Source organism: Fistularia commersonii, chromosome 2, assembly GCF_037954325.1.
Source record: "Fistularia commersonii isolate RoL2024-O1a breed Wild chromosome 2, RoL_Fcom_v1.0, whole genome shotgun sequence".
NCBI lineage: Eukaryota > Metazoa > Chordata > Actinopteri > Syngnathiformes > Fistulariidae > Fistularia > Fistularia commersonii.
This window is the reverse complement of record NC_141285.1, coordinates 4,148,479-4,162,102: the sequence shown is the minus strand read 5'-3', so window position 1 is coordinate 4,162,102 and position 13,624 is coordinate 4,148,479. Positions and strand designations below refer to the sequence as shown.

The following is a 13,624-nucleotide window of genomic DNA, read 5'->3' as shown; positions in this document are numbered from 1 at the left end:
CTATAGTTGTTGTTCATTAGAAACGACCACTGAAGAATTCAAACACTATTAGAATATTACAATACATATTACATATTACAATATTTCTGAGTTTTTTATATCTATCTATATATATATGTATATATATATATTTTTCTTTTTAAATTGACAACAGTGATTTCATCTGTATAGGCCCGCTGTCAACACAGTACTTAATAGAGACAGTTAAAGCCAGGATGGTAGATATTTTAGCAATCATAACATTCAGGGAACACTAGCAGGCCTCTCCACAACGTAATAATTGATGCATTTAAAACAGTATTCATCATCTCTTATAGATACATAACTAACATTTTAGCCATTAAACGCACTGTTTTGTTTGAAAAAGTACCTGTTACTGTCTACATCCATCACATAGGGATGTGTTCTAAGGTGTTTTGTTTGCTTCTAAAATCCTACATTTGGTGCTAATTTGAATTTGGCTCATCAAGTGAAAGTACACGAAAATTCGATGTGTTTATTTGGATCCATAATGATTAGAGCACATCTAAAGGGCAAAAAAAATCTTGAGTTGTTGCGAAGGAAAGAAAGTATTAGGAACCTATCTGACGTGTCATCGGCTGTTACGGTGAACTATTTTAATATGTGCATTTTTGTATGCGAATGTGTGTGTTGCAATGAGCCTAGCTCCTCTTTTTGGCCTGGTAAAAATAGTGATGGTGGATGTGAGGTCCCTTCAGACTCTGTTATCAGCCTGCCCTGCCGTCCCTCCCACTGCCGCAACCACAGACTGACCACAAGCTGCAGCGAGCATGCATGCACGCACATACAAAACAAGTGCAAGTGCAAATAATTGCACGTCAATTCATGGCACAGTCTAGTAAAACACATGCACAAAGCAGCATATAAATCGCCATTCACATAAAACCAGAGAGAGGTTAGTGTGGACGCGCCCAATTAGGCAAAAAAGGTCCCTATAAAGACAGGCTAAATTTAAGAAGAAATAAACACGCTCTTTTCCTGTGTGTTGCTAAATACTTTGACTCCAGAGAGAGAAAAAAAAAAAAGATACATGTACCCTATATGCATCAGGTTAGGCTTATGCACGTTGGCAGAATAAGCAGGCAATTTAGGGTTGTATCTGTGAGTGCATGTTGGTACTGCATCAGTTTATTCTTTTTAAAAACAGTGCATCTCCACAAGCACACAGGAAGTTGTTTATTTTTTTCCATTATGTTCACAGGGGTAGATCATTTTTTGAACCGACCACCTGCAGTCAAAACTACACCGGCACAAGAATTTCAAAGAGCTGAAAGAAGGGACATAGGACTGTTTATAATGTGATGGAAAAAATGTTCAAACTTTGTTTTAAAGTCAACGTATAGATGTCAAAAAAATGTCACATTTGCAAGCCTGTGTGCTATTGCCTTTTTTTTTTTTTTTTAACCTGTGCTCATTTCATAGATTGTATTTTACAATAATGTATTGTTAAATGGGACGTTTAAACAAAGCATTTTTCCTTTGGGGCGTTCCTGGCCAACAACTACTTTAAGAGAAATACTGCAAGGCAAGGTATCAAACAACAGGGAATCCCTTGGAAGACGTACTTGTGTTGTATTATGATATAACACACTCGGATTACACATTCTTTCCCTGGTTAGGTCTTTTGACAGCTGAGGCAGACCACTGGCCAAAGGGAGCAGTTCCATACACCCAAAATTGAACTGGATTCCAAGAGAGGATCATAGATGGGGGAGACTGAATCTGGTGGTGGGAGGACAACATTAACATCCCAACGCACAGGAGGAAAGACAACAACGCTCATGTTCGCGAGCCTCCTTTCTCCAGAGTCTCATTTTGCCTCTGTTGTGGAAATACACAAAGGATTACATCTAAGGAGTTGGCCCTACTCAAACCGCCACAGGCCACATCTTTAATACTTCTGGCCCATACCAGGCACTGTGGGCCAGGGCTGTTGCTGGCGCATGTCGACAGCGGAGTCCAGTGTCGGCTTGGGTTAGTGCCGGTTTGTCTGATGGGCTCGTTAGGCTCGGTTCAGGTTATACCAACAAAAGGTTTGGGGCGGTCGGAGTGACTTAAGCGATTTGTGCGTGTTTTGAGATTGTATTAAAGATTTTAAAGACCTCACTCGGGCCACCTACAGGATGTGGCTGTCTTCAGTCAGTGCTGAAAATCCCCATGTTTTCTATTATAGTTTCAAATTAATACAGTTTGCTTTTAATAGTTAAGAGTTTAAACTGAGGCATATGTTTCATCGGTTTCAGTTTTTGCTTATTGGATTACTCTTGTTGGTAGAATATCCACAGGCCTCATCTAAGTTGCTGTCATGGAGATTAGTCCTTGGACCAGTTTTCTAAGGCCTGGCTCATCTCAGAACCACCCACATTTATTTTCTTTTGAATCCCGATTCCCATCGCCGTCTCCAAATTGTGTCTCAATACAGTCTGGTTTCGGTCATGACATGGTCTCGGTTCTGGGGGGGTGGAGGTCCCTAATGCAACACGGACTTCTGCTCATGTTTGTAAGTGAAGAAGCAGGCTGAGGAGTCAAATATGTGGAAATCAAAAACTCCCAAATGAATCAATAAGTGAACCGAATTAATAACACGTTTTCGACATTTTTAAAAGGGTGATATTATCCCTCAGAGTAAGTAGCACATTTGACAAAAAGGGAAAAAAAACGATGCCAAAAGGCTTTTCATGAACTTGTCAGGGTAGTTTGTTTAATCGGGAGAGCCGATCCAAGGCATCGGAATTCTGCAAGTGTGAGTCTTCAAACTCCCCGGAGAAAACTGAAAGACATTTTTTTTGGACCCCCGGTGTGTAAGGAGTGGCTGAGTAACTGCCATGCAAAACTGCGGAAACCGTGATGTGCCTCCAGCAGCATGCCGAGGGGGAGGGAGGGGAAGGAGGGGCAACGGAGCATTGACTCAGGTCAGTGAATACCTCCAGAACCAATGCAACTACATTTTCTTACAGTTTTTTTGCCGATATTTCATGAAATGTTTAGGGAATATATGTATTTAAGGGAAATTAAATACATATTTGGAGGTCTTCTGCATCACAAGAGTGACTGACCCACTTAGCCTCAACAAGCAGTGAAAAAGATTTTCCCACAGCTGATGTAAAAAGCGAGGTAGTTTATGGTATTTTGTGACAGGAGGTAGAATTTGGGGAAAATAACTTCGAGGGCTGACACTGATAGAAAGGAAAGGTGAGGAGATTTACATATGTACTGAAAGAGGACATGAAGTGAGCTGGAGTGAGAGAGGAGGATTAAGAGGAGAGGGTCAGATGGAGGGCAATGGTTCGCCGTGGCAACGTGTGGAGGTTGTAGTCGAAAGGAAAAGAAGAGATTGACCTATAATAAAATTTGGAAAAATGGGAAAATTACTTTCACAAACAACTGAGAAGATTTTGCCCTTTCACATTAGAATGAATCTAAAAAAAAACATAACCCTTTTCATTAAAGCAGATCGTTACGAATAATAGAACGACGATAAACGTAAAATCCGATACCCGGTCGACCTATTATTTATGGCACAGGGATAAAATAGATGGAGTGGGTGAAGATGAAGGCAGGAGGAACAGGAAAAAGCCACTCCTGTTCTATAACCTCCAATCCAACATATACAATGGGTCAGGATTCCTCCTACAGAAATACTGTAATAAAGATAAATTGCAGTTGGAAGTGGAAGGGGTGGGGGTAAACTTCATGTGTGTCGGTATGTAACCTCTTAAATGTGTGTGAGAATGTCGTCAGGGTGGTACTACAAGCCTCCCTCGGTAGCCGTGATGGTTCCCAGCTCCACAATTGGCCCACTAACAGTTGTTCTTTGACAATAACAGAGGAAGTCATTTCTCCCTCAAGCCAAAACATCTGCTACCTGTTACACACATACACACACACTGACGTGTATAAACGTGCATTAGGCATCTCCGACGGCTAAACACGATGTCCTCATCATCTTAGTGTAAACAGGGTCCCGTCGTACAGGCACACAAAACTGTACGCCGACTCAGGCACGTATGCGCACGCACACACACACACACACACACACACACACGATCACTTTTGCATGTAAACACAGCAGACGTTAGTACACGGGTGTAGAAATTTTTGGGTCACGCAGGTCGGGGCTGGAAATTAACTTTTTTTTTCTCTCTATCCCCTACCAATTATGGCCTGTGGATTTTCGGCATCTACCGAAAATCTCGTTTCTAAACATCGCAGTTTATAAATGAAAATAAATAGATAAATGAAAACATCAGTGCTGTATATCTGTGTATGTTTGGGCAAATGGGGAACGTACGTAAATATTGAAAATTCTCTCTCATCCACATGCAAACATTAAGGATGTATGGGTACGCCCAAAAAAAATGTTGGTAGGCCCCATGGTGTATTAAGCAGTAATAAACACTGAAATGTTGACACATAAAGAAGTTGAAAGAAGCAGGGGAGTATTTTAACTTCTACATTTCATCTTTACTTGCCAAAGTTTGACTAACTGCGTCTAAAACCGAGCGACTCGATACAAGCCTTGCACTGCGTGTCACTGACTTGCTCGAGGCCTCCAGCTCGAAGCTCCTAAGCGGAATTCGCACTTTTGAAATATGGTTTCGGCATTACATTCACCAATTTTGTATTTGGAGTGAAAACACATGTTTTACACCCCAAACATACGTACAGTGAGAAAATTAGCCAGTGTGACATGACGGTGGTAGTGGTGGGTGGGGGTTGAAGTCTTCACACTCCAGGGGCTCCCCTGCCCACAAGCCTCACAGCCGCAGAAACGCTTGCACAGCCGAGGAGGCCTTTAAGACGTGCGGCTGAAGGGGAAGCCGTCTGACCCAGAGCGACTGATTTTTCACTTTTAACGCCACCCCTTTGCTCAAGGAAAAAAAAAAAAAAAAACATTAAAATGTTTCCATGCTGCTCATATGCGAGGGAACTGCTTGGTTTACGAGATCGCCTCTGTACCGGCTGCACAGCGAAAATGGGCATTTCTGCACAAAGGTTGTGTCAATGAGATCAGCACAAGTCATTCTCAGAAGTCGAGGCTTTCTTGGACCCAGCTTGCACCAGATGAGCAGTGTACATACATTCGGTGTGGATTTTTATATTTGTAAGGGACTTTGTTTCACTAGGAAGCTGTTTTCCTATCAAACTAAAAATTTTTGGTGGCGTTTGGAAAAAAAAAAAAAAAAAAAAACTTCAATCTACTCGAAGCAAGGAGAAAATATCCCCATCTTTCTCTGGGAGGATGAGTTACAAAAAAACTCAAACTCAAAACCAGCCACTCTTGCACAAATGTACCCGTATCCCATTGGAGGCTACTGCTCATTTCGACCCTGACTCTCCATGGGTACAATGCAGATGTCTATCGCGTTTGACTATATTTAAACCGCTTTACCCGCGTTCCTCTGCTTTTTTACCGCAACAAAGCTGGGGCCCGCTCTCCCTAGCTTAACACGCCTCCCATATCGGCCTCCATCATCTCCAGTGATGAACCCGGCCTCCTACCTGCAGGCCCTGATAACCACGTAGAGGTTTTGGGTCTGACTCGCACTATCAGCGTTTGTGTCTGCAAGCCGATGTTGAGTCACCCCTGCGTACGTGATTTAACTCTGTTAGGCTGTTTGGTTCTCCGGTGAAATATCAGGAAAGAACCTGAACCGAAAATACCAAACAAAAATATTCATGTTTGGCACAGGAACCAATCAAAACATTGAAATCTGAAATTCGAGAAAAGTAGAAATTAAGGGATGAAGGGGTCGAGTGTGCGCAATACGGTAAGAGAATGAATAAATCAATAAAGTATTTTGTTTATCACTTGAACATTCCCCTTACATACAATTGACATTTATGACTAAGCACTGAAATGTTTGAAATTCAATTTTCTACTTCCTACAAACAAGCAAAAAAATAAATAAAAACCTCTCAAGATGATCCTTGAAATGACAAGTTATATTTTGGGGAGAAAAAAAAAAATCAAAAGGAAAAAAGGAGAATTTAGGGTGTAGCTTTGCTGTATCCCAGGCAGACCTTTTTTTTCATCTGTGTTTCTGTTGCATCTCCCTGGAGATAGTATATAAAAAAAGATTAAAAACTTATAAACAAAAAGAAAAAAATATTTGTTCAATACCTATGTCATAAAAACAGGCCTTAAACCTGCTAACTCAGTAGCACATCAGATGAAGAATTCAGTGTGTTTGTCAGGCGACTAGCTTTTATAGACTCTTCTGGAGACGGGAGCGATCTAACCCACGGCCGCTTGGCCTCGAAAGCAATGTATTCCTTCGGGATGCAGGAGATCCAACCGTAAAACCTTCCAAAAGTGAAAGTTCACCTCAAAAGACATTAATGACAATATAAGGTTTTTTCCCCTCGCCAGGAGGGCTGTTTATCCACCCAGATAGCTCAGCGTGAGTTCCTTCTTTTTCAAAGACATCAGTCAGGGTGACACCTGTCTACTCTAAAATCTCTTATGTAGACACTCTTTGGGTAGTCAAAAAAGAAAAAAACGGTTAAACCGCTGATGATAATATTATTTCGACTCGGGCGTCGGAGCCAAGGCTTTCAGGAAAGAAGTTTGCTGCTGAGTGATATTATCTGTTTTTGGCACAATGAAAAAAAACGATTCTACTCCCATTATATGTGATAGAAAGCAGGCACTTTCACAGTTGATAACTTGCAAAATATAATGTCCATTTGGATACAAGTCACAGATGGAACTCCTCTCGGACTAGAATGTATAAAAATACAGCTTATAGTGTCAGTTTTAGCATCTTTCCCCCCCCCCCCCCATTCGAGGAAAGTAAGGTTGTCTGTGAGAATGTGTCACTTGTACCCGCCAATGTCAAGACAACTTTTTCGGTGCTTATTGTCGCAATTTCCTGCACAGGAAAGTAATATTTGTAGTTTCCCCACATCTGTTTGTTGGCATCTAACGCTTCTCAATGTCACATTTAAAGCACAGCATCGATATGAAGTGTTTATAGACACACTGTGCTTAACGGGAGGAGCACGGGGAGACACAAGGGGGCCGGGAGGGGGGGGGGGGGGTACAAAGACATACTTATGTAATATCGTTCCTTACATAAGGCTGAATTACAGAGATTAACAAAATATGGCGCTGGCCTTTTTGTCGAGGGGGTAAAAGGGATAAGGAGACAGGTAGCGAGGATATGAAGGAGCGCTGGTATTAGCGGAGGAGCTGAGAGAAGAGATTAAAACTAACAAAGAGCAGTGTTTAAAACAAAGACAGATTGAGACAGAGGGGGTCTGAATGGAGACGGATGGCGAGGCGAGCGGCGAGAGCCAAACCCTGAGCCATCTGGGGAAGCTCCACACATGGCGACCATGACGGGAAAGCGAACCGAAAAGATCCACTCTCCTGCTCAAATCTACTCTAAGCCTTTAAGAGGCCCACCTCCCGTGCCCCCCCCTCTTCTCCATCCCATGGCGGACCTCCTTGCAGGCCCTATCGAGCCATAAGTGCTCCATGGGGGGGGGGGGGGCAAGCAAGTATCGGAGGAAACGGCACGGTTTTCATTCCTCGCGCTGACCCCTCGGCTCGCTTCCTACCCCCCCCCCCCCCCCCCTCCCACGCCGAGCCCATCAGAGGCGTTTAATAAAAGGGCTGGGAAACTCCCTCAACCCCCCCCCATCTCCTCCACGTGTGTTGATATTACCGGCAGTTGAGTTTGGTTGTGTTTGTCGGAGTGCGATGACAGAACCAAACAGTGCTATTTACTCAGTGATAACCGCCTTGTCTGCTCAGGGCCCCATTCACAATATCTATAATCTTTCCGTGGGCGTGCGCATACACAAATATATGACAACTGCCTTGGACTTTTATTATGGTGATTATTGTTATTATGTTGTGATAACCTTTTGTAACCCCCCCGCGGGAGAATATTTCACGCTTTGTATTGGATTAAATCTGTTGATTTAAGGCAACCGATCCTCACACAGGGCCGTAAGCTCGATTAAATTGCTGATTTTCCACCGGTTCTGAAAGTTTTGTACTATAAAGCTTATTAAGGCCATGAGAACTGTGTGTTTTAGTTTTGACTTCCAGGCACACCTAAACTCCATGTTTAACAGATTGTTTCAATAACCGCATCAGTCGTGAACACATATACACTGCGCCTTCGGCTCTTGGACAGGAAGTCCATGTTCAACCATTCTCCCGCTCCGGCGGATTCCGTGTAAGGAAGAAGAAAAAAAAAGTAAAAAATTTAACGGAAAAATAAATCATGCAACACTGCTCGTGTCACTTGAACTGGTTCATGGCCCTATCTTTGAAAAAAAAAAAAAACTACACAAACTGGCTCTAAGGGGGATCAAGAAGTAATTCAACACTCGGCAAATAAATGTTTTTTTTGCTGTGTTTTTTTTTTATTTTTTAAATTGGCTAACATGACCAGGGCGACCGGTGCTTGATATCACCTCTGATCGAAACAACGTGTTTTTTAATGAGTGTTACAGGTGGCTTCCTGATCCACACAACCACTCGAGATGGATGGAAGACCCGTTCTTTTCTGAATTCTTACAATGCAGCCATCTGAGATGTGTGAGAAACACCACAGGTGATTTGGGCAAAAAGCCTAAAATATCCTAATATAAACTCATATTTAGCCTGGCGAGTGACCCCTTTCGTTTCCCTCCCCCCCAAAAAAGATAAGGAATGAACGAAGCTACCGAACGACAATATAAAATAAACCACTCGACTGCTGCCGGCCTTCCCAATCTCATTGTATTTGCTTTAACTAATACTGGGTTTACACCTGATGATTTTCAGTCGCGGATTAAAAAACTAGAAGTCGAAAAGAACTCTACTGCTCGGCTTACACCTTGAGACTTTTTAAAAGATTTTGAAGATAACCTCCTCCTAGTCCTACAAAAATATCATCATGAGACTAAAGACTATGGATCTTACAAGACTCATGGAAAATTACATCTTTCTTTTCCTGTCATGCAATGTTTTCCCCTCGTCGCTATCAGGTTTCCTGTTTCTGTTTTTTGGAAGTCATCTATTGATTGGTGATTCAGTCTTTACAATGACATAACACAAAGACTTGCGATAATATCAAACATGTTTGTTGTAAGCCCCACGACTAGGCAAAGACTGTAAATGGTGAGATGACTGAGATGGCCGAAGTGCTCCACAACTCCAGTAAGACTTGGCTACGATTCTTAAGATTTCCTGGATTTACTGGAAAATTAAGGTGTAAGCCTGGCATAAGGATTTTTACTGGAGTTGCAGCACACTCATGCCATCTCAATCGTCAAGTGTAAGGTGGAAATCTGAGCAGTTTGAGATCAGTCTTCTGCTATTCTTGGGCTTGCAAAAATATCAAACGTGCTTCTTTCTGTTGTCTTTCAGTCTTTACAGTGACGTAACACAATCAACAGCCAATAGATGAACTCTAACAGAACTGGAAAAAAGGAAAAATGGGAGATTACCAGTTTTTCCTTTTTTCCAGTTCTTTTCCAATTCAAACAATTACCAGGAGTACTGGCAGCGGAGATGGTGTTCACTGGAGGTATCGATGAACGGGAATAGCAAAGGACGCCCCGATCAAGAGGAGATAGAGCTGCGGGCTGAACAGACCAGCTTGTATGATGTCAACTCTCCATCGTATCACAACTGAGAGGAGGAAAAGTGGACTGAAATTTCAGTGGCTCTGCAAATACCTGGTGAAAACATTGCATGGGGGGAGAAAATTACTGACAGAATCTAGTTGTAGTCTTGAAATTACTGACCCTATAAGAGTCACAGTCTTGGGGAAATCTGTCTTAGCTTAGTCTCACTCTACGCAGGGACTTAGAACCAAAAATAACTAGTCTTGAGATGTGAGCGGGTGTGAAATGATAGTTTTACAAGTCTTTTCAAAATCTTTTAAAAGTCTTCAAAACTACAGGTAACTTAAATCATAAAATTAAATCACACATTTAAGCATTTTCTGGGGCTGTTTTTCCTGATGTCTTTTTTTTCTATAAAACACACATTTTCCGATTTTTTTTTTCTTAAATGTATTTCTTTCTTTTTTTTTTACCAAGGATGAATGCGTTTTTATACATTTCAAAAACCAAGCTCAGGGGTTAATGTAGCCATATGAAATACAGGCGCTATAGGAAAAGACACTTCATTGGTACGTGTTTTTTCGTAGCCGGCATATATGAATGCATCTGGGATTAAACCTTTCACTGACTAGCATCATCTATCTCGACCTTCAAGAAACACGTAAAAACTGTTCTCTTTCAGGACTTTTTACTGCGCTGATGCCCCGGATCAGGTTAGGCAGCAAGTTAGGCTATGCAGTGTGTGTACGTTTGTGTATGTCTTTGTCAAAAAAAAAAAACAAAAAAAAACTCACTAACCCAAGCTTACTGTTCTGTATATTTCCTGTGCATCGTGTATTTGCAAGTGTATTTGCAGTCCCTATGTCCTCTATTGTAAGTCGCTTTGGATAAAAGCGTCTGCCAAATGCAATGTAATGTAATGTAATGACTGATACACCCGGTCTGTGTGTGTGTGTGTGTGTCTCTGTGTGAATGTGTTTACCTGCAGCAGAGTTCCATGGATGTGATTGTGTTGGACTGTGGGTCCCGGCTTGGGAGGGAGCTCCAGCAGCAGGACACGGACAGTGGACGGGACCTGGGTGATGAGGACGAACGGCACCAGGGCCCGGGCCGCCATCTCCCTGGTACGGTACACCGCCGAGCGGCCGCATCTGCGGTGACATCACCATTATGGAAAGTTATGACAGGCATGGAACATGGTTAGCTGCATTGTTATGAGCTTGCAATCCTGTGCATTACGTAACATTATTTGTCTGAGTAAATGGAGGAAGCTATAACAAGTCATTGGTTGTTATTGTAACTGTTCCATGTGATTTATTTCACAGCTGCAACTTTGCTATGAAAAGATAATGACCGTGTATATTATCATAAGCAATTATTGTGTTTTCGCTCACATGTGTTGGTTTGTTTTTTTTTTGCCCGTCTGTCAGCAGGATTACGCAAATTTGCTCGACTGATTTTCACATGGTTGGGGGGGGGGGGGTCGCTTCAAGGCCGAAGCGGATTCGTTTAACATCGTGAAAAACTTGCCTCGGCCTTGGCGGGTATTTGCCCTTCCAGTCATTATTATTTGTACGGCAGGTGCATTATGTCATGGATAAATTCTCCAGCAAGGAAAGATGACACATGACTTCTCTCATTCGGAGAGTTGGCGGCTATTTTTACACTTCTGTTATGTAACATCTGTATCTTTCCTCTCCATCCTGACCGAACCCCGCTCCGAGCGCCAGCAGATGACTGATAAACCTCAAATCAAATATATTTCTTAAACGGTTCCCCACAACTTGCCAGGAAACTGCCTTTTTTTTTTTTATTATTTATTTTTTTCTTAATTTGAGAGCGTGTCATGCGTCTCTCCGCCCCTTTTCTTCTCGCTCACGCTTATAGCCATTTTGCAGTAATGCTAGAGGCACGTTGATATGGCCAGTCACCCTGAGTGGCAGGCTAAAATTAACCTTGTTTACTAGCTGCTAGTCTTTTCCTCCTCTGGTGTCACAACACAGCAATCGCTGACAGGATGGAGGGATTTGACTAAGACCTGGCTGAGGTGATGGCGGGGGTTGAATGATGCACGACAAGATGGGAGGTGTCGTGAGCAGGCACATTTCTTTTTGAAAACTCGCGAGAGCTTCAGGTGAAGGTCACGCCAATGAATCACCGCTGCTACAAATAGATCCTTTGCTATTAATGACAACTTTGCTCATTAAAAAAAAAAAAAGGGAAAGAAAGCACAATCTGTTTTAAGTAGAAATGAATCACCTATCACAAGGGGCTAATATTTCCACTAGCACTGCATGACAACATGAAATTTAGAGGAAGTGTGTTCCCATTTGACGTTACAACCTAACACAAAGACACTTTTATAAATATAACTTCTTAGTATGCAATGGTACATGGTACTCCCTAGTCATATCAGGGTTCACCTTTCAGAATCTCACTGTATTGTGGATTTTTATCTTTTTTCTAAATTTTGCATTGCAGATTTCTCATGATAACACAGGTTCTGGGGGTATAAATGTTTATTTATTTATTATTTCAATTATTTTTACGGCAAAATAAGCACTTTGTAGGGTGGCAGCCAACCAGAGCATGGGTTTTTTTTTTTTATCTTAAGCGCTGATTCAGTGACTGTAGCATCATTCTCTCCATCGCCTTGTCCATTTCAGCGACGTGCGGTCGCTACTCGTAATGTTACTCAGCAATACAATGTTTGTATGAATTATCCATGAATTAATTTATTTCACCTTACTATTACGCCCAAATAGTAACTGACACTGAACCTAAGCGGCAGAGGAAGGAAGATCCGCACCATCAGGGAGAAAGTTCAACTTCGACATGTTAAAGCAAGGGCGAAGCTTCGCTGCTGTACGCCGCAATTACAGCAAAATGAACTTTTGGATTGGTACATAAAGAAGGACATACAGGAAGTGTTTACAAGTGTGTGGTAAACGTTAATAAGAGTGTGGGGAGGGTCACGAAGCTTATCGGTGCGTATATCGGTAGAAGGACGCTAAGATTGAAACTACAAATCACGAGGCCAAGAAGACATTTGTGGATGGAGTAAAAAGAGGACATGAAGTTAGTCAGTGTGAGAGAATGGAATGCAGAGAACATGTTGATTCGCTTATTCCCTCAAGATTTCAACCTTGAAAACCAGAAGAAAAAAAAAAAATTCAGAAAAAACAAGAATCAGAAATTTGGGATTCGAAAAAAAAAAAAAAAAAAACCTCAGACAGCATCAATTCTTGGTAAAACTCGAGCCATACTTGAGCATCATCATGTCAGGTTTCATTTCAACACTCGATACTACTGAATGGTCACCGAATGGTTAATAGCAACCAGCTGCTGCAGACACTGCATACAGCGACAAAAAGACTTTGGTGGGAAATGAAAATGAGGTTGAAAATTTAGATCTTATCTTAGGCATAGAATAAACAAAAATGACCTTGTGAAAGGGTATTCAGCCGGGAATTACATTGAAAATGCAGACAGGTCCCATTTAAAAAAAAAACAAAAAAAACACATCCTCCGGGCTCCAGAAATTTAAACTTAGCATTTTATCTTCACAAAAAAATGTAAATCGAAGTCACAGAGAAAGTGTTCTTTCGGAAATAACTCGTATTATAAAATCATCATCCGGGGATATTGACATTGTACACCATTTAATGTAAAATCCAGAAATAAGATGTGCGGAGAAGTCAAATGAGGACAAAAGGTGAGTGTGAATTCAGGGGTTGTTTATGGGTTACGTGATGGTATTAAAAGACTGACACTGGGAGGGGAAAACAAGCGGTCTGGCATTGCTGTGGAATATTCAGCAGAACACCGATCCATCATTATAACGGCAAACAAAAAAGATAAAAAGAAAGCTGCTTTTTGGCCGTGGCAGGAGGGAAAGAAAGACACGGAGAGAGAGATATGAACACAAACACAGAGGCCTGGAAATATTTACACCCGTCGAAACTGTGTGAGAAAGAGACTGATAAGCTGGATGGGGGGAATAGAAGAGTGGTGAAATACAAAGAGGGGCTGT

At 41.8% G+C, this 13,624-nt stretch overlaps 1 protein-coding gene across 3 annotated transcripts in view; it reads right to left on the bottom strand.

Moving 5' to 3' along the window:
- thada (THADA armadillo repeat containing) overlaps window positions 1–13,624 on the bottom strand; it is a 102,917-nt gene that overhangs the window by 41,567 nt on the left and 47,726 nt on the right. For all 3 annotated transcript variants that reach the window (XM_086164790.1, XM_086164807.1, XM_086164798.1), the window contains exon 29: window positions 10,574–10,742. In XM_086164790.1, coding sequence (XP_086020916.1) covers window positions 10,574–10,742 — 169 coding nt within the window. The remainder of the gene's footprint in view (window positions 1–10,573; window positions 10,743–13,624) is intronic.